The 21,455-nt window shown below is 38.0% G+C and overlaps 1 protein-coding gene across 2 annotated transcripts in view; it reads left to right on the top strand.

Annotated features, from left to right (window-relative positions):
• Nucleotides 1–21,455, top strand: part of LOC126336429 (protein dopey-1 homolog) — a 341,808-nt gene that overhangs the window by 306,092 nt on the left and 14,261 nt on the right. The window contains exons 30-31 of one of the 2 annotated variants that reach the window (XM_050000125.1): nucleotides 8,030–8,197; nucleotides 20,405–20,531. In XM_050000125.1, coding sequence (XP_049856082.1) covers nucleotides 8,030–8,197; nucleotides 20,405–20,531 — 295 coding nt within the window. The remainder of the gene's footprint in view (nucleotides 1–8,029; nucleotides 8,198–20,404; nucleotides 20,532–21,455) is intronic. The other variant, XM_050000134.1, reaches the window with a different exon arrangement.

Raw genomic sequence — 21,455 nt, forward strand, 5'->3', positions numbered from 1 at the left:
CAGGATTTCATGATATGATCCAACTGAAATGTTACATTATTCTGAAATCTCTCGAACAGTCGTCTTCAATTGTCACACACAGTTTCATTGATGTTCACGACATGAGCATCGTCGGTTGATGTCTAATGGCATCCTGAATAAGAGTCATCTTTAACTTCTGTATGGTCATTTTTAAACTGTGTGAACCCAATGAGTATGGCTTAATCACTCACAGCTGTAAGCTTCCAACATCATTTGATGTGTCTGTGTAAAGTTTTTCTTGGGTTTCACACAAAATTTAATGCATTGCCATCTCAAAGTTCACAAACTTTGTTATGTTCTACTCAATACAGCAACTGAACAATAACTAACAGGCATACAACAAAGCATACAACAATAAAACTTTCAGCAGTTACACATTAAGCACAGGGGTGTGCAAGGCTGCCAGTCGCATTTTGCTCCAACACACCTATGGCTCGAAATTATGAATGTTCTGCAATTTTTTGAACTGACCTTGTATGCCTATGAACATGGAAATTGATACCATTCTTGGTTTCAACAATAAAAAATAATGTTGGATACTTTTTGAATAGCACTTGTACACATTAGAAAATTTATCCTAACACACAACTACTTCCCCTTCAAAGAAAAAGTATGAACCAGCTACAAAGGAACACCCCTTTGTTACACAGTACCACCCGATACTGGAATGACTGCACCACATCCTTCGTTAGGGCTTTGATTTTTATCATAGTGCCCTGAAATGAGGGGCATCCTATGAAAAATCCTTCCCTCCCCTCCTAAAGTGGTGTCCATTGTGCACCCAACCTTCACAACATCCTAGTCCATTCCTATGCCACTCCCAATGACAACCACTTACCACAGGAATGACATCCCTGTGGAAGACCCAGTATTACCTATTCCAGTTCTGTTACACACTTATCCTATCCCATTTGAGGCTGGGCCACCTGTAGAAGTAGCCATGTCACATACCATCTCTGCCACAATAATTACACAGCTTTTTATACTGGTAAGACTACCAGTCTGGTGTCCACCAGGATGAGTGGCCACTGCCAAACAGTGGCCAAGAGCAAAGTGAACCGACCTGTACACAACATGCAGCTGAACATAAAATGCTTGATTTCAATGGCTGCTTTACAACCCAGGCCTCTGTATCTTTCCCATCAATACCAGCTTTTCTGAACTGTGTAGATGGGATTTATCCCTACAACACATTCGCCACTCCCAAAATCATTTCTGTGTCAACTTGTGGCAACCTACTGTCCCCACACCCTCCACCCAACAGTTGCTGCCTCCTTTGTGCTATCATCTCCTGTCAATCCATGTCCCTTCACCCTAATTGTGCAACTCTCTTGACCAATGCACACATCGGTCTTTTCTCCTCCTCCTCCGATCCTCTCCTTTCCCACTCCCCCCCCCCCCCCCCCATTCCCCCCACACTGCACCTCGCCGTCTTGTCCTGCCACCATCTCCTGCATGATCTGCCTTGCTTTGTGTGTGTGTGTGTGTGTGTGTGTGTGTGTGTGTGTGTCCCTCTATCTGTCCATCCATACATCCATCCCAAGTTGCGCCTGGTGGCAACTGAGCATATCTCCTTATAGTGTGTGCAATCTTTCCATTTCATAATTATGGATTGTGTGACATGAGTACAGAAGAAAGAATTCCAGACAGGCCTACTTTATGAGCTTTTAAACCAGAGATCCATACTTTTAAATTTCTAATTTTGCACATGTTTCAGAATATAAAAAACTTATGTCTACATGTATGATACATGGAATGGAAATGAAGTCCCAGGCTTCTTGACAGAGTGTAGGGGAACAATGCAGGAGATGCACTGCCGTACTAGGCAAGATCCTAATGGAGGTGGTTTGCCATTGCCTTCCTCCGACCATAATGGGGATGAATGATGAGAATGAAGACGACACAACACCAACCAGACATCTCGAGGCAGGTGAAAATCCCTGATCCCACCGGGAATCAAACCTGTGACCCTGTGCTCAGGAAGCGAGAACACTACCATGAGAACACGAGCTGCGGATGATACGCTACATACAAATAGAAAAATAAAGTTGTTATCATGTTGAAAATGCTTCCAGATGAAAGAAAACGTGAGAGCTTGCAGGAGCAGAGCATCTTGTACATACTTTGTATATTTGGAATGCAGTTTACAAATAATTGAGTGTGAAAGATTTTATTTTTACTTCATAAAGAAGACTGTATAAGCACAAGTCCAAAATGGTTCTCACACTTAATGCAGCTAGAGAAACAAGCAATATGCATTTAACTGAGCCACTATCCCATTGTTGATGTCTGTTTGTAATGATTTTTTTATTATTATTATTATTATTATTATTTGTACTGAGAAAAGAAAAGAAAGCAATTAAAGTCTTATGAGAAAAAAATGGTAAGTCAAAAAGGACATAAATACAATGCTATTAAATCTATGTGTTCAGTCCATGTGTGATTCAAATTTAAAATTCGGTTGATAATCATAGGTGTGATTATAACACAGCAGTATTTTTCCAAAAATGAATTGCTGTTACTGAAAACATTATAAGATGCAAACAAACAAAATATTGTGACTACGAAGGCTTTCCTGGCGTAATTGATAATATTCTTCTCGGATATGCAGCCGGATCATGACGTCTTCATGACACAATATTTCCGCGGTCCAACTGGCCGCCATCTTCAGGTGAGAGTGCTGGTGCACAATCTCGCCGGAACTCACTTCCCAGCGCAAGCGGCGGCCCCTATATAGGCCGCAGAAGACCCACAACGCGTGCGCGAGAAGGTGCCGTAACCGCCCTCTAGTGCAGTAGACATACCCCGCCGCCAGTGATGGAAAGAGGCGAAATCGAGATATCGCTGTCAAAAATTAAAAAATAATGAAAATAAATAAAAAAAATTTATTCCGACAATAGAACCACAGACCGTTGTTTTTTAATGTCAGATAACACTGGGTCCCAAGTCTTACTTAAAAGAAAACCCTTGTCTCTATTAATAAGATTGTCAGATAACCGAATCTCTATGGATTCTTTTAAAATACAGTCCCAATAGCGAGATGCAGGGGCAACCATTTGTGTCTTGTCATATAGTATTCTGTGTCCCTCGGTGAGATAGTGTTCCGCCACTGCAGACTTCTCAGGTTGAAGCAGTCTTCGTCCACCAGCCAAGATTAGAGCGCTCCTTGGCTCTGTTAAGGATGACTGGGGTTTGAGGAAGCCCGGTGTTTACAAGATCCCTTGCCACTGTGGAAAGACTTATATTGGTCAGACAATCCGGACCATTCAGTAGCGATGTGTTGAGCATCAGCGGCACACAAGACTGCTTCAACCTGAGAAGTCTGCAGTGGCGGAACACTGTCTCACCGAGGGACACAGAATACTATATGACAAGACACAAATGGTTGCCCCTGCATCTCGCTATTGGGACTGTATTTTAAAAGAATCCATAGAGATTCGGTTATCTGACAATCTTATTAATAGAGACAAGGGTTTTCTTTTAAGTAAGACTTGGGACCTAGTGTTATCTGACATTAAAAAACAACAGTCTGTGGTTCTATCGTCGGAATAAATTTTTTTTATTTATTTTCATTATTTTTTAATTTTTGACAGCAATATCTCGATTTCACCTCTTTCCATCACTGGCGGCGGGGTATGTCTACTGCGCTAGAGGGCTGTTACGGCACCTTCTCGCGCACGCGTTGTGGGTCTTCTGCGGCCTATATAGGGGCAGCCGCTTGCGCTGGGAAGTCAGTTCCGGCGAGATCGTGCACCAGCACTCTCACCTGAAGATGGCGGCCAGTTGGACCGCGGAAATATTGTGTCATGAAGACGTCATGATCCGGCTGCATACCCGAGAAGAATATTATCAAACAAAATATTAATCACATTCCATTAACGTTTCTTTTTCAAGGTGATAATTAAAATTTTATGACTATTCCTCATAGTACAGTTTTCAAAATTCAGTTACTTTTTGTACTATGTGCACAATTTGAAAACACTTATAAATGTTTCACAACCTACATCTCGGCTCTCCCTGTACTTAAAAACAATTTATACAATCATTCATTCATTGTGTTCTGTAGATCCTATCAAGAAGGGATGTGAAAGACTTTGTAGTATACATTAACAAAAGAAAAGCATACAGTAGATAAACCGTATGTGTACACTGTATTAGCAAAACTATCACTACACAATTTGAGAGGCATACAGTAGATAAACAGTATGTGTACACTGTCTTAGCAAAACTATCACTACACAATTTGATACTGTGTGTGCTTATATCAGCTACTAAATTGCAAAAAAAGCTACTACTTTGATAAAAAATGAAATAAATAAATAAAGTGGCTGTTTTCTCAGTTATGTTAAAAAAAGCTGCACTGTCTCCTATTGGTAGCTTACTGTTGACTTGATTGCAGTGGTATTCAAAAATAGTTATTTGTGTCTGTAAATACAGAGTCCTGTTTATAGTACATTATTATTTGTCCAGTAGCTTGCAATGAATGCTGCTACTTGGCGTATAGCTAACAGATGGTTTTTAGGAGGAATGACTAATGAAGTGTGTTAGAATTTTTTTTTATCAGTAGGAATTCCTAATTGTCAACCCACATTCCATGAAATCGAGCAGAAGGAGGTAGAAGTAAATTTTTCACTAGAGTAAAGAGATTTATTGAATCTTTCAAACAATGGAAACTCCAGGTAGGAATATCAGCAATGTGGGAAAAGATAGATTGCTACTTATCGTAAAGAAGACACATAAAGTTGCAGACAGGTGCCGTTAAAAGACATTCACATACAGCTTTTGGCCACAGTCTTCATCAGTAAAGAGAGAAACAGACACACACACACACACAAACACACACACACAAACACACACACACACACACACACACACACACACAAAGAAAAAAAAAAACACCCAAGCACCCTCTCGTGCACACGACCACCAAGGAGCAATCTGGGAGTGGAAGGGGAAAGGAAAGGGTTAGTGGTGCACAGGTGGGGAGGCTGATGAACACTGTCCGGTGGAGTGTACAGGGACTAGACTGTCAGTAGGCGCAGTGTCTGGAGGTTGTGGGGCAGGGAGGTGCCCCACAACATCCTGATGCTGCATCTGCTGGCAGTCTGGTCCATGCACACTCCACCAGACGGCGTTTGTCTCTGTCCCCACCTGTACGCTACTATCCCTTCCCCCTTCTCTGCCCCCTTCAGATTACTGCTTGCATGCCACGTGATGTTGCATCGCAGCCCAAGATGCAGGAGTTGGTGGTTGTGTGGACTAGGGTGCTTGCTTTTGTGTGTGTGTGTTTTTTTTTTTGTCTTTACTGACAATGGCTGTGACCAAAAGCTATATGTGAGGGTCTTTTAATCATGCCTGTCTACAGCGTGACATGTGACATGTTTCCTTTATGGTAAGTAGCAATCTGTCTTTTCCATTTTGAATTTTTGTCAGTATGAAAGAGGTAGAGTGGCACCACCCACTAACTGTTGACTCCATGTTGGTGTATGATATCCATTTAACATTACGAGAAAACAATCATTTCCATCTTTTTGATAGCATTTCAAAAATGCTCATCTGCTTGATAGCTTTTAACCTTTGTATTAGTAAGCATTATCAGTATTCTGTTTGCACAAAATTTGTCATTTCCAAGATTTTCAGTGAAAATCATGAAATTAGTAGTGCATCCAATAAAGGAAATTCTTCACCCAGGACACCATTCGTTGATTGTCGATCAGATCATTGGTTGTCTTATTACATGATTTCATTGGTCTGATTACTTCATCATGCATATTTGTGTTATCCTTTTAAAGCCTGAGCTCATCTAACCTTTCCTTCACTCACTACACATTAGCTAAAAGCTCAGTTACCAAAGAATTTCAGCAGTAGTAGAGTCTTTGTCACACAAAAGTCGAATAATGGCACTAACTTCACAGTTGACAAGAGCAACAATTTTGTATGCCAGCATTGTCAGGTTTCAGCCACAATCAATAATGCAGAATTACAACAGTGACTCCTGTGGCTCTGTAAACAATCAATTAATGGTGCTGCTTTTGTGCAACTTTTTTCTGAGCTGCCAGCATTTAAGCACAAGCAAACAGCTCATACTTTTCGAAAATGTTCCATATTTGGTGTATATTTGATAATGATATATGCATCTCCCACATTATGCAATTAGTACTATTTTTTGCAGCATATATTCATAACCCAATCACGCTCTATCCGACATACACACTCTGACATCACAGTTCTTAATACTGCACTTCTCATGTGTTGGCCATTCACATAGGGTCTCTCTATTTTTAAGTTCAGTAGTAATTTAAGGACCTTAATGTTGGCAGAAGACAGATATTCTGTGTAAGTCAAGAAACTGGCGAAATAGGAAGTCCATTGCATGTTTTCGTCACTGGCAGACGAAACAGTCGTATTTCTCTTTGCACATAACAATATGTGAGTCCACACTTCCAGTTCGAGCTAACATTAGGTGTTTCAAGGCATATATGGGTGTTCTTCAATACAGCAGTGCCCTCTGGATGTGCCAGTTTCCTTCTCCATCCTTTCCTAATCCAAACTTGTGCACCATCTCTAATGACTTCATTGTCAATGGGACAGTAAACACTGATTCCCCCACCCCCCACCCCATCCCAGCCCCCCCCCCCCCCCCCTCGCTCTTCTTCCTCCATTCACAATTCCATTTGTTTCTTAATGTTTCCTTGAATTGGATTACAAAAATATAAATTGGTCTCAGGATGATATATTCCCTTATAATACCTGGCTTGTATCCATTACTTGTGAATAAATTTCAAATCATTGTATTGATATTCATATTTTAAGCCCCTTTATTGACAGAAATGTAGCAGTTATTACACAGTAGTTTGTCTTGCATGTGTATGCAATAAAGCACATTGTTGTCTGATGCCTCGTTGTGCATGCAGCAAGAAGCCAGTGTTTGTTTGACACAATATTTCAGCGATGTGCCTTATTATTGTCAGGCTCTCATTGACAAATGTTGTGCCAAAAAGAAACAAGAACACAGTTATATACATGAAAAGACATCAGCCAACATAACAGTAAATAGCTTCAGTTTTAATAGCTTGGTGCTTATTTGTATCTTGGTTATGCATGTTTGTGCTTAATGTCTTACAATGCAGCTGCATGGTATGTATGGATTGTCGTTATCTCTAATATTGTGTGTATTTGGGGTTGGTGGTACTCTGTACTTACCTGTAGGGCAGTAAGATACTTCTAAATATAATTTCAAAAGAGAAGAAAAAAATAGTTGTCGGAGGAAGCATCAAGTGTAGTACTTATTGATATTAGGGAACACACAATTTTTATTTATTTGCAGTTCTTTTTCTTTCTCAAGATATACTATTGTGTGCATGATTTTTTTTAACTGATGGATTACTGTATATTCCAATTTCTGTCATGTGATTTAGGACATCAGTCCTCACAATGAATTTGAAACTTGAACATGAAATAATAAACATGTGTTGCCATTATACTTGGTGACTACATAATGTATTATTTTGTGTTGATATAATATTGATTTGATGTACGGTACAATTAAAACTGTCTTTTTGCAATTCTGCTTAGAATGTAAAACTGAATAATCTTTCCATCCACCACATGTAACCTTATCTTCATATTTCTTATCTTCCTGTCTTCTGACAAACCACTATTTAAGAACTTTGAAAATTTGAGATTCATCTGTGTTTCTATTTATTTATTTATTTTCTTCTGTGTCTGTTATAACAATTGAAGTCCGTTGGCTTGTAAGTACTTGTTATTTATCTGCACCAAATATTTTCCATTCCCCATGAGAGTCAAAAGTCCATAAACAAATTTTCAAATATTATAAAGTGATATTTAAGCCCTTACAACCCTCGTGTGACTTTTTAACTACTGATTCAGTCTCATACTCTCACCTACATACCACTAAAAGAGGAACTGCAATTTAGATTTCTTAATAACTTCCTCCCAGTGGTCTTACTGGTTATGTTACAGTGCATTTGTCTTCTGATTGCAGCTCACACATCCGTCTGCTGTCTGCCCTTGACTCATCTTGGGTTGTAAACAGTAACAATGGCCTACACGCTCATGGTCATCCACATTGGCGCCAACTGCAGTTGAGTGCTGCTAAGCTTTTGGACCTCGCTCTTTTGTTGCCTGCACACCACTTGCCTCAGTTTCAGATGTATGTATCACGGACTGTTAAAAGTAATTTTACATATAACTAGAAAAAAAGGTCAGTCAAAAATATAGTTTGTTCCCAGAAATTATGATTTTTAAAATTAGGCACAAGGTAGCTTCCAGTCAAGAAAGAACTGCAACAGTAGTTGTACACAAGGGGGCAGGGGGATGAATTTGGAGTACTGAGTTTTCATTCATTGTAAAATTTTCATATAGCCATGGATAACCATAAATTCTATGGGATGCAATACATTTTAAGTATTTAGTATAACCTATGAAATTTACTTGTTATGGCATGACACGTCTCAAAACTGACTGACTAGCTCATTTTTATTAAAAAAAATTGCACTTTTAAAGTCTTGCATGCTACCTTGATAAATTTCTATGGATGCTCACAAGCACAACTAGGAGCCTGGCAACATAGTGAATGGTACATTTAGTATTGAAATTTATAGCAATTATTTAATTTACTTGGTTGGGATGTTATACTGTTATTAATAGGCAAACCCACCATTGCCCAGGTGTTCATTTTGCAAATTTTGTGTTAGAAGTGTACAGTTTCTGTACACTGGGTGCGGCTAGTTTGCATAGCCACAATGCGATTTTGTAAACATCTCAGTGGCAACACTTCTTCTTAGCTTTATAGACAATTGTTGCTTTCGGCCTCAGCCATTTGTGTTTCACAGCTGAAATCTGTCAAAAGTGCTGTCAGGTCTCAGAGATTTCTTTAAGTTGACTCAACTGTAGGAGTGTCTCAGTAGTAAAGAATACATGTATTAAAACTTCATGCATGATGCACCATTTTTCACACATCTCGGTATTTATGACATCATATCTCCTGATCCCTGTGTCATACAATGATATAATTTTGTAGGCACATTCAGCGGAATATGTGGACACCGTCTGCCAAATATATTGCAAATAGAGTCAGTAGCAAAGAAGTGGTAAATTTAGACATTGTGCACAATGCAACGGTTTTTCTTGCATCTCATTGTTTATGATGTCATATCTCCTGAACTATGTATGATAGGTAGGTGGTTCCTAGTGCGACAGCAATTGTTGCCTGAAAGTAAGGGATGTGTGTACCTCATTTAGTTGAAATTGGTTTAGTGTTTTAGGAGAAGGTGTCACACATACATACATACAGTAAAACCCTCTTTTTACACTTTTAACTGGACTGATCAACAAAAAATAAAAAATAATAATAATAAAATGCAACAAAGTGCAAAATGCAGGAAAGGATAGGAAAAACAACAAGTGAAAATGAATGAACTATTCTCACTGTCATTCTCTTTATATTTTTCAAAATATGAAATTAAAACAGTTTAAAATTTACCTATTAAAAAATCTGAAATAATGAATTGTTTTTGTTTCTTTCTCACAGTAGTTATCTACACTTGTCCCTCCACGGTATACAAAGCATCCAACGCATTATCATCGCCTGATGCATTACCAGTGTACTGCCTCAAAATGTTAATAGCTTTCATAGCTTCTCTACTGCTTGGAACAACTGGTTCTTGGTCAACATCATCATCATCCTCTTCACAATTTCCCTCTCTTCCCTTCTTCAATATGTTTGGTAATAATGTTATCAATTGTTGACACCTCTGAAGGAATGACTGAAGTATTAATACCTACATACTCTTGAAATGTAGACAATATGCCTATAACAGAAAAATCTGAACTTCTTCTAGTGGTTCCTGTTTGTTTTCTGTGAAAAATCCTGCTTTCATGAAACAGTTAAGAGTTACATCCATGCATGCTTTGGCTACATAATGACATAGTCATAGATTTCAAATCCATGACACTACCATGTATAAATACAGACTTCTGGACAAGCATTTTTCTATATTTCCATTTCAGTGAATGGATGATACCCAGATCTAACGGTTAAAGCTCACTCATGTGATTAGGAGGTAGGAACACTAACTTAATATTTTTGAGATGCAGATTTTCAGTGTGTGATGAACATCTGTCAGGTAGCAGCATTATTTTTCAATTTTTTGCCCCCATTTTAGCATTCAGTGGACGCATGATAGATGTGAAGATAGAACTTGTCACTCATGCAGTGCTGTTGGATTAACACTTATCCTCTGCTTACTCAGTTCCCTACCATGGTATTTCTCACTTAAAACATAGGGTCTTACTTGGTAAAATGCTATAAAAAACCACTTTCATAAGCATTAAAAAATTTTTTGGATAATAATTTTTAAGATTTTTACAGCTTTTTTTCCCCGTTGATCCACAGTTCCACTATTAACACTTACACTTTCACTACACAGTTGGTTGTAAACAATGTAATGACAAGTTTTAAATTGATTGATCCAGCCATTTGATATTGTGAAGTTGAGGATCCTCATTTGTGCAGCAACGAAAGAGCTTTTTTCTCTCAGTATGTTGCCATTAAGTGGAATTCCCGACACTCTTGTGCAAACAAACTACTCTGCAATGAGTTTATCGAAACGATCATATCCTGATGGCTGAATGTTGTTATGATTTCTCACAATCATGTTCAGGGAGGTCCTTTGTTAATTGAATTCACAATCCAACATGTGAATCTATATTTTGCAGAATCATCTTCCATATAGATACATTTCCTATATTTTCTAATCATTTCACTCATAGGCACTTATTCTATACTCACGCCGGCGAAACATTGCACTTGACAGTTCACTTTTTGTCAAGTTAGGCTGGCTATACTGTAATAGCGATGTTGCAACAGAAGCCTCTATACACACAGCAGAAAATACAGTTTTCCATCCCGTCTCATAAATGCAAGTGATTGAGCAATTACAGAGTATATAAAAACTCATTTTTGTAAATAAAATAGAAAGAAACTTCCACATGGGAAAAATATATTAAAAACAAAGATTCCAAGACTTACCAAGCGGGAAAGCGCCGGCAGACAGGCACATTAACAAAACACACAGAATTACTATCTTTCGCAACCGATGGTTGCTTCTTCAGGAAGGAGAGGGAAAGACGAAAGGATGTGGGTTTTAAGGGAGAGGGTAAGGAGTCATTCCAATCCCGGGAGCGGAAAGACTTCCCTTAGGGGGAAAAAAGGACAGGTGTACACTCGCACACACATACACACACATATCCATCCGCACATACACAGACACAAGCTTGTGAACACAATATTTGAAACACAATATTTGTGAAACGAAATTAAAGCTGTTGTACTACAACACAATGAGCTGAAGGAAGGTTGCTACTAGTCACTATTGTCTAATAGTGATTATGATTAAGGGAATGACTCCGCATACTTCCCCACCTTTCAAACATGATGAACCTATAATATAGGTGGCCATGACCCAACACACAAACAATGAAAATCTTGCTTACCATGCTAATGCTACATTACGTAATCAATGACACTGGATATAGTCTGAATTTTCTCCTTTGTTCCAAAGCTGACTCTGAGCAGGAATCTGTGTGAAAATCAGTGTTTGCTGAATTCAACAGTTGGGAGAGAATGACTACAAACAAATATTTTCTTTTCTATCATTATAGTTGTTATACCTGGCAATTTTGCCATGTTCTTTTCGGTACAAGAAAAATTAAAGTTTGACTTATTCTGAGATGTTTCATTGCTCTAGGCTACAGATGATGGCAGAGATTTTCTGTAAGAGAAAAATAAAACTGCACAAAATAGTTGTTGAGTGGATTAACAGCTGGATATTCATATACTCACAATGAATAATAAGCGGCTAGTCATTGATTTGAATACTTATTTAGACAGCATAAAGAATTATTCATTTAATTATTGCTTTCTATGCATCGTGTTTAAGGGAAGAAACTTCAAAGTTGTGAAATGATTCAATATACCGTAGCACAAAGATGCAGCTACTCTAAACTGCATCTGTAGACTAAATCAACTATATTATTTAATGGTCTGTAGTTATTTGTAAAGCTCATGTGCCCTAATTGTTACAAAAAGGTCTTATTTTAATGAGAGATCACAGCTACGAAAGTAAATTTTCATTCTGAAAAAATCTAAGATTACTTTTTATTTCCAGCCTGGATTGCAGGCACAAGTAATTTATCCTTCAGCATGTCCCTGTAATGGTATGAAGTGAAATACTCATGCTGCAGCATTATAATCTCCACCTTCAGTGCCTGCCCAATCATTCAAGTTGCACTTGTTTGTCTTTTACATACAGCACAAACCATCTGAAGGATAGTAGCAGTAAAGAAAAATTCCAGCAACTCTTGGATGAAAGGCTGCCAGATAAATATCCTGAAAGCACTGAACACTGGGTGACACTGAAGGTTGAAATGACATTGGCTGATGAAGAATCAGTTGGATACTGCAAAACCAAACACCAAAACTGGTTTTATGAAAATGACCAAGAAATTCAGGCACTACTAAATAAAAAGAGAAAGGTATACCACACTTGGAAGAGCAATCCTAAGTCAATTGTAAAAAAAAAAAAAAAAAGAATATCAAGAAGCAAAGGCAGAAGTTCAAAGGAAAAGTCATGCTCTGAAAATCAAATGGTGGACTATGATATCTCAAGAAATGCAACATCTAGCAGAAACTAATAACAGTCTAACTTTCTTCAGCATGGTGGAAACTGTGTTAGGAATGGTTCCACTCCACTGAAGGCCAGCAATGCCATTACAATACGATGTAAGGACCACTTCCATTAACTCTTGATAAAGACTCAGAGATCAATGAAACAACACTTTCCACAATTCAAAAAAAGGAAGAAAAAAACACCTTCAAAACTTCATCTTGGTGAAGTTCTTTCTCCACAAGAAGTTTAAAAAGCTATTAAGTAGCTGAAAAACAACAAAGCCATTGGATAAGATGGAATCCTTGCAGAATTTTTTCAAGGAAGGTGGACGAATCCTCACTGAACATTTACTAATATTCATTGTCAAAATGTGAAGCACTAAAACCATTTCTCCCGACATCAGAGAATCACTGATTGTTACCAAAAAGGTGACTGAACCAACTGTGGTTACTACTGTGGAATATCCCTTTTATCTGCTGCTGGAAAAATGCTTGCTCAGATTCTGTCCAACCACCTGATACATCTCGATTGAAGACGAGTTGCCTGAAAAACAGGGTAGATTTTGACCACAACAGATATGATCTTCTGTGCCAGACAAATGCAGGACCTTTGCAAATAATGACAACATCATCTGTATGTGGATTCATAGATCTTGCCAAGGCCTTCCACTCAGTCAAAAAAGATGCCTTGTGGAATATCTTAGCTAAAATACGTTGTTCTGTAAAGTACTTTTGTTAGACTGCTGCATGATAACAAGAATGGCATGGTTCTTGTGAAAATGCCCCGAAGAGAATTTCGAAAACACAGTGGGAGTGAAGTGAGGTCGTGCGGTACCCCTCACTTTCTTCTCGATATTTGTGGGAACTACACTTCATCTTGTCGATGCGAAATTGCCAGAGGGCATAGAAATAGAATATAGCACAGGTGGTGGTTTGTTCAATCTCAGTAGACTACATGCCAAGACTAAAGTATCCATAGCTGGCCAATGTTAACTCAAAAAGTTAACTTCGATAAATGTTAAAACATTACTGTACAGGAGAGTTATCAGAAGGTAAAGTTAATCATTAATTCATAATAGTGAGCTTTACATATTCTTTTTACTGCTACTGGCTCTGCTGTCGATATCTGAATGCCCAAGATCAATTTTTCTTTTTGGGTTTCCTCAACTGGACCCTGCTTTCCCTGTTTCTTTGAATTGTACGTACTGTAATTCATGTGTTCTTCTTACGTTTTGTTTCAAATTATTAAAGCTCAAAGTGTGAGCCCTAAGTGTTCATTTTTAGGCAAACTCAGTTTACAATTGAAAAGTATTTGTTCTCTTGATTTGGATACAAAATTAACATAATCACTTAGGTGCAGCCATAGATTTTCTTCAGTTGCAGGCTGGAATCTGATTCCATGATTTAGTTTCCACAGTAAATCTGCCAACAAAAAGTAGTACTTAACAGGAACTCGGTGAACAAACAACAATAACCAGATAACACCTAGTTATTCTCACTTGCACTCAGTTGCTTATCTCAGTTGTGCGCTTTCCGGTGTAGCCCACAAACACGACCTGAACTTGATAAAAGATGATTCCCGCTGACAGCATAGCATCATTTTTGCCATAAATAGTGCGTACCTAATTAATAATTAATGGACTCAAAGAAAGCTAATAGAAGTTAAAGAGCCCATTAATATATGATTGGAATGACTCCTTACCCTCTCCCTTAAAACCCACATCCTTCCTGCTTTCCTGAAGAAGCAACCATCGGTTGCGAAAGCTAGTAATTCTGTGTGTGTGTTTGTGTGTTTTGTTCATTGTGCCTGTCTGCCGGCGCTTTCCCGCTTCTTAAGTCTTGGAATCTTTGTTTTTAATATATATAAAATAGAAAGAAACGTCCACATGGGAAAAATATATTAAAAACAAAGATTCCAAGACTTACCAAGCGGGAAAGTGCCGGTAGATAGGCACAATAAATAAAACACACACACACACACACACAGAGAGAGAGAGAGAGAGAGAGAGAGAGAGAGAGAGAGAATTTCTAGCTTTCGCAACCGACGGTTGCTTCTTCAGGAAAGAGGGAAGGAGAGGGAAAGACGGAAGGATGTGGGCTTTAAGGGAGAGGGTAAGTAGTCATTCCAATCCCGGGAGCGGAAAGACTTCCCTTAGGAGGAAACAAGGACAGGGGTACACTCGCACACACACACACATATCCATCCGCACATATATATTTTAAATTGGCTTACAAGTTAATCCATTACTCGAGAAGTTAACTTTGTTAATTAATGGATTAACAATCTTGTGCCCAGCTGTGAAAGTGTCCATTACAACCATCATTGAACTTCAGTATGCTGATGTTAATGTCATTCTTGCCAACTCAGAAGATCTACTGGCAGTTGTAAATACATTTGATGACGCATATACGACTATCGGTTTTGATGACGCATATACGACTATTGGACTAAACCTTAACATCCAGGAGAAGCAGATTCTATGTCAGCGAGAACCTAACTACGCATTACCACATGCCTAAAAATTGCAGTATTAGGCAGAATTCTGCGGAACATAGAATACTTCCCATACTATGGCAGATATCTTTCAGCAAATGCATATATTGATGCTGAAATCCAATGCTGCCTCCAATGTGTCAGTACTGCTTTCAGTTGTCTTTTGGTAAGTGTCTTTGGTAATCATAATATCAAGCTCTATGTATACTAAGCTGCTGGTATACCATGTCCTACATATGGATGCAAAGCACTGAATACTTACAGAAGGCATTTTTTGAAAAAGGTACCATCATCGCTGCCTCATAAGGATCCTTAGGGTGAAATGATAAGATCGGTGCACTAACATTAGTGTTCTGGAAGAAACAAACTCTATTATCATTGAGTCCTGATGATTAAGTGTGAACTCAATTGGATGGGCCGCATTCTTCGTATGCCCCTTTACCAAAACAAATTATGTATTTCCAGCCAAAGGGTGATCAAAGAAAACTAGGAAGACCACAAAAGAACAACACAAAGCGCTATTAGAGGACAATATTCAAAGATGTCAAATTGAAAAGTAACTGGCAAACTACTGCACTTAATTGTCCAGTATGCTGTTGTAATGTTTGGGAAGGAATTAAGCGCTTCAAACAAATGTACGGAAAACAGAAACTGACAAGCACAGTGCTAGGAAACAATGGGAGCTCCTGAAGATAAGCAATTCTGTGCAGCTGGTCCTCACCAGAACAAATGTGTGTCAACAACAGACATTCTATATGAAATCCACCAATGGTCTGGCTCTTGATACTTCAGATTTTGATAATTTTTTGTAAATTTGTAGTAGCAGTTGTTGCATGAAAAATCTGAAATTAAAATTTTAAAGCCTCTCCTTTTTGAGTTATTCATTTATAAAACCTCCAAAATTATGTGATTTTTGTTAGGTTTTTAAACATAAAAATCACCATCTCTCAAAATCTATTCAACAAACAGATGTAAAATTTGTATCTTTTCCCCCAATTTTCTTATAAACTTTACAAACGCATACTAATTGACAATATTTATAACAATGCCAAATTTTCTCAGGTTAAATTATTTTTTTAATTTCGAAGATTTCAAAATTGGAATTTATTTGTTTTTGGAAAAAAAGGAAAGAAAGAAAGAAAGAAAATCTATGTTAGTCACACATTATTTGTCAATGTGTGTCCCAAATTTTGTGATTGTGTTCAGTAGGAACACTAAAATAAGTTTTATTTTACTGGTAGGCACAGCACTAAATGCACAGTCTGGAGGGCTTTAGAGTTTTTACTCAGATGTAATATGTCAAAAACCAGATAAGACTCTCCAGTCACTATTTTTTTTATTTTCTGACAATGAATTTATTACATCATTAGAATTATACACTTAAAATTTACACTGAAGAGCCAAAGAAAGTGGTACTCCTGCTTAATATTGTGTAGGGTGCCCGTGAGCATGCAGAAGTTCCGCAACATAACATGGCAAGGACTCAACTTACGTCTGAAGTAGTGCTGGAAGGAACTGGCACCATGAATTGTGCATGGCTGTTCATAAATCCGTAAGAGTACAAGGGGTTGCGGTGTCTTCTGAACAGCAATGCAAGGTATCCCAGATATGCTCAATAATGTTCATGTGAGGGGAGTTTGGTGGCCAGCGGAAGTGTGACACAAGAGTGTCCCTGGAGCTGCTCTGTTGCAATTCTGACCATGTGGGGTGCACTGTCCTACTGGAATTGCCCAAGTCCATCGGAATGCATAATGGACATGAATGGATGCAGGTGATCATACAGGATGCTTATTTATGTGTCACCTGTCAGAGTTGTATCTAGATGTTTCGAGGGTCTCCAACTGCATATGCCCCACACAATTTCAGAGCCTCCGCCAGCTTCAACAGTTTCCTGCTGACATGCAGAGTTCCGTGGATTCATGAAGTTATCCAGACGAGGCATCATCAAGTCATCAAGGGTACACGAGTGGGCCTGCGGCTCCAAAAGCCCATATCGTTGATGTTTCATTGAATGGTTCGTAGACTAACACTTGTTGATGGTCCAGCATTGAAATCTGCTGCAATTTGTGAAAGGGTTACACTTCTGTCATGGTGAACGATTCTCTTCAGTCATCATTGGTCCCATTCTTATATGATCTTTTTCTGGATGCAGCAATGTCTGAGATTTGATGTTTTACTGGATTCCGTATATTCACGGTACACTCGTGAAATGGTCGTACAGGAAAACGTGCACCAACTACATCACCACATTCAAACTCACTTAAATCTTGATAATCTGCCTTTGTAGCAGCAGTAACCAATTTAACAACTGCGCCAGACACTTGTTGTCTTATATAGGCATTGCCAACCGCAGCGCCATATTCTGTCTTTTTACTTATCTCTGTATTTGATTACACATGTCTGTACCAGTTTCTTCGGCACTATGAACAATTTCCTTAATTATACCCTCACTTTACAAATACATTAATACTCATCAATTCTATCAATTATCGGTAATGTAGCTGTTATTACTTAACAACGTGGTAATTGAGTGCCTTGCAAAGAAATAGGTAGATATTAAGGTGATCCACTAACAATCTTACTAGAATCTATGATTGTGTATTGGAGTTTTATTTCAAATGACGTAACCTAGTTCTTCCAAGTGCAGTGACAGATTGTTAATGTAATGACACAGTCTTTTTCCAATGTAATCTGAAGCTGTACGTAGCTCTTCAGGTCATAGTCTATATGTTCTTCCTGTGGTAATTGCGGTATTTAATTTACGAAGTATGAAGTTTAGGTTATCTACTACTTTTTCATTTCTTGATAGCACAGAAACCATCCACCATTTATTGTCATGGGCACAGGAAACTAGTTCTGTAATCCGTTCAAATGCTGCAGCATCTGGACCCATTTGAATTTTATGAACATTAAAATCCTTGGAATCATAAACATATATTTTGGGCTTGCTCATAGGGATAATTTCACGATAGTTTTGAGTTCCTGTGATGACTATGGCTTTATAAAATCTTTTTGCCAAGCTCCGTTTTTATGTTGCATGCTCATCATTTGTCACATAGAAAAAGTGACTGATGGCATACATGCTTTATCCCACTCAAACGTTAAGAATAGGAGTGATTGTTTATATTTTATTATATATTGGTTTTACATACATACACACACACACACACACACACACACACACACACACACACACACACACACACACACACAGTCATTGTACAAATAAGAACTAAACTAATGTAAATTAAAATATATAAAAAATGAAAAATGTATACTATCCATAACATTATTTATATTAACTGTTACGCAGTGAGGTAACAAAAGTCACCTGATTCCATTTTGTGTTGGACCTGCTTTTGTCCAATGTAGTGCAGCAACTCGACATGGCATTGAGCCATGCTACCTCTGTAGCCGTCCATAATTGTGAAAGTGTTGCTGGTTCAGGATTTTGTGTGTGAACTCACATCTCGATTATGTCTCGTAAACGTTTGATGGGATTTATTCCAGACAATCTGGGTGCTAAACCATGTGCTCGAATTGTCCAGAAAGCTCTTCAAACCAGTCGCAACCAATTGTAGCCCAGTGAGATGGCGCACTGTCATCCATAAAAATCCCATCATTGTTCAGAAGCATGAGATCCTTGAATGGCTGCAAATGGTCTCCAAGTAACCAAACATAATCATTTTCAGTCAATGATCGGTTGAGTTGGACCAGAGGACCCAGTCCATTCCATGAGAACACAGCCCACACCATTATGGAGCTAACAACAGCTTGCATAGTGCATTGTTGACAACTTGTGTTCATGGCTTTGTGGGGTCTGTGCCACACTTGAATCTTGCCATCAGCCGTTACCAACTGAAACTAAGACTCATCTGACCAGGCCATGGTTTTCCATTCATCTAGAGTCCAACCGATATAGTCACGAGCCCAGAAGAGGCGTTGCAGGCGATGTAAAGCTGTTAGCAAAAACGTTCGCATTGATTATCTGCTGCCATGAACCAAATTTTGGTGCTCTGTCCTAATTGATACATTTGTCATAGTCCCACACAGATTTCTGCGGTTATTTCACATATTTTTGTTTGTCTGACAACTCCCATGCATCTAGTGCCAACTACCATTTTGCATTCAAAGTCTCTTAACTCCCATTGTGCAGCCATAATAAAGTTGGGAACTTTTTCACATGAATTACCTAAGTACAAATGACAATTCCGCCAGTGCACTGCCCTTTTGTACCTCATGTACATGATAAAACTGCCATCTTTATATGTGCATATTGCTGTCCCATGACCTTTGTCACTTCAGTGTATGGTGTAGTGTATTACAAATCTAAAATGCTTAAGTGAAGCATCCTAGTACTCAGTACTTTCATTTTAATGATAATTTTGTGAACTAGCTTGCAAACCAAGTTCAGTTGAGATACAGTATGCAATAGAAATACCAGTAAAATAAAATTTATTTCCATATGTTCTCTGTGGAACATCATCATGAAATTTGGCACATGCATTAACAAACAGTGTACAACTAACATATTTTTTCTAAAACAAACGAAAGTTTTGATTTTGAAATTTTCAGAATTTAAAAATTTTGGTGTGGGAAAATTATGCATTTTAATGAATTTGGTCAAGCAACACAAATTTTTAAAGCCTATAACAAACTGAATAAAATGGTATAAATTTCAGGCCTATATGTCTTATACTTTTTGCAATATGGCCACTATGAGGCTTCAAAATGTTGCAAAAATTGCAGTTTTGGGAGCTTTAAAAATTAATGACTCAAAACTGAAACATCCCAAAAACTTTAATTTCGGCTTTTATCTTATTTTGACACCTAGAATAAAATTACAAAATTCTAAATCATCAGGGTTTGGATCTATTTTTGTATTAGTTGCTTTCAACTGTGGAAAAATCTACAACTCTTAGATTAGCCTGTACAGTTACTTAAGACCTCATAGAAACTGAGTTTTGAAGACAATCATACTCATCAGCAGATGATAGCCCATCATTACACACAATCAAGTATTCTGCTGAAAAATTGTTTGATTAATTTTATGTTAAAATCTGTTTCATATTGAGTTTTAGTATGAATCATATGATAGTATTTACCATTTTATTATTCTCTCATGCACTTGTTTGTACCTTTGTAATGTGATGTGTGTTCATAACCTTTTTTTTTCTCTCTCTCTCTCTCTCCAGGTATCGTTGGGCATTTGTGGGTAGTTCTGAGCTGTCAGATGTGGATAATCAAGGACTAGGTGAAACAGCTCGTCCGCATGATTTTGTTCCTCACATCAAACGGATAGCTCATTTAATGGATATAAAGGTAGCATATATTAGCTGTAAATATAAACTGATTGCATATTATTGGGTTAATACATAAGTTCATAATGGTTTTCCATAAATTTAATAAACACAACATACACGTAGAACAGAGACTTTAGTCATCAATAATATATTCTTCTTCGCTATTTACAACAGACTGAAAGACTGATATAACTTTTCAATTCTATGACTGTAGCAATCGCACAGTTTTGAGGTGAAGAACTCATTGAATAATTTTCAGGTTGCATTTTCATCCAGAAAGGACGCCCTTTGAATGGTGTGTGATAGAATGTGGAAATGGTGAAAATCTGAGTGTGCAAGATCAGGTGAATAAGGTGGATGCGAAATGACTTTCCAACCCAACTCCTGTAACATATTTTTTGTCAGTCTAGAAAAATATGAGCGAGTATTATTATGGAGTAGCATCACTTCATACAATTTTCCTGGCTGTTGTTCTTGGACTACATCTGCAAAATCTCTCAGTTGTTGACAATATGTCAGCAGTGATGATTGCACCTTGGGGAAGCAATCTGTAGTACACCACACCGTCACTGTTCCTCCAATGCATAACATTTTTGCGATTTTGGCATAGAGCATGCGGTACCCATACACCAGATTTTTGAACTTTCTGCATTGCATGCAAGCATAGTCACCACATTTACCAGTTTTTGTGTACACTGACATTGAGCATTGTGGATTAATACGTTAAAACAATATTCACCACAACCCCAAACATCTTCTTCAATGAAGAGAGTCACTGATGTCAATGTATTCTAACATAAAGCCACACAATCCATTGAAGAATGAACTTGGTTTAGGGTATTAAAGATATTCTGAAAACTTTGAGTTGATTTTCTCAAGAATTTTTGAGAGTTGCATTGAACTGCTGTGGCAGAGTGATATCAGAGTTCTGTTCTTCTCATAC

The sequence above is a fragment of the Schistocerca gregaria genome, chromosome 1 (assembly GCF_023897955.1).
Source record: "Schistocerca gregaria isolate iqSchGreg1 chromosome 1, iqSchGreg1.2, whole genome shotgun sequence".
Classification (NCBI taxonomy): domain Eukaryota; kingdom Metazoa; phylum Arthropoda; class Insecta; order Orthoptera; family Acrididae; genus Schistocerca; species Schistocerca gregaria.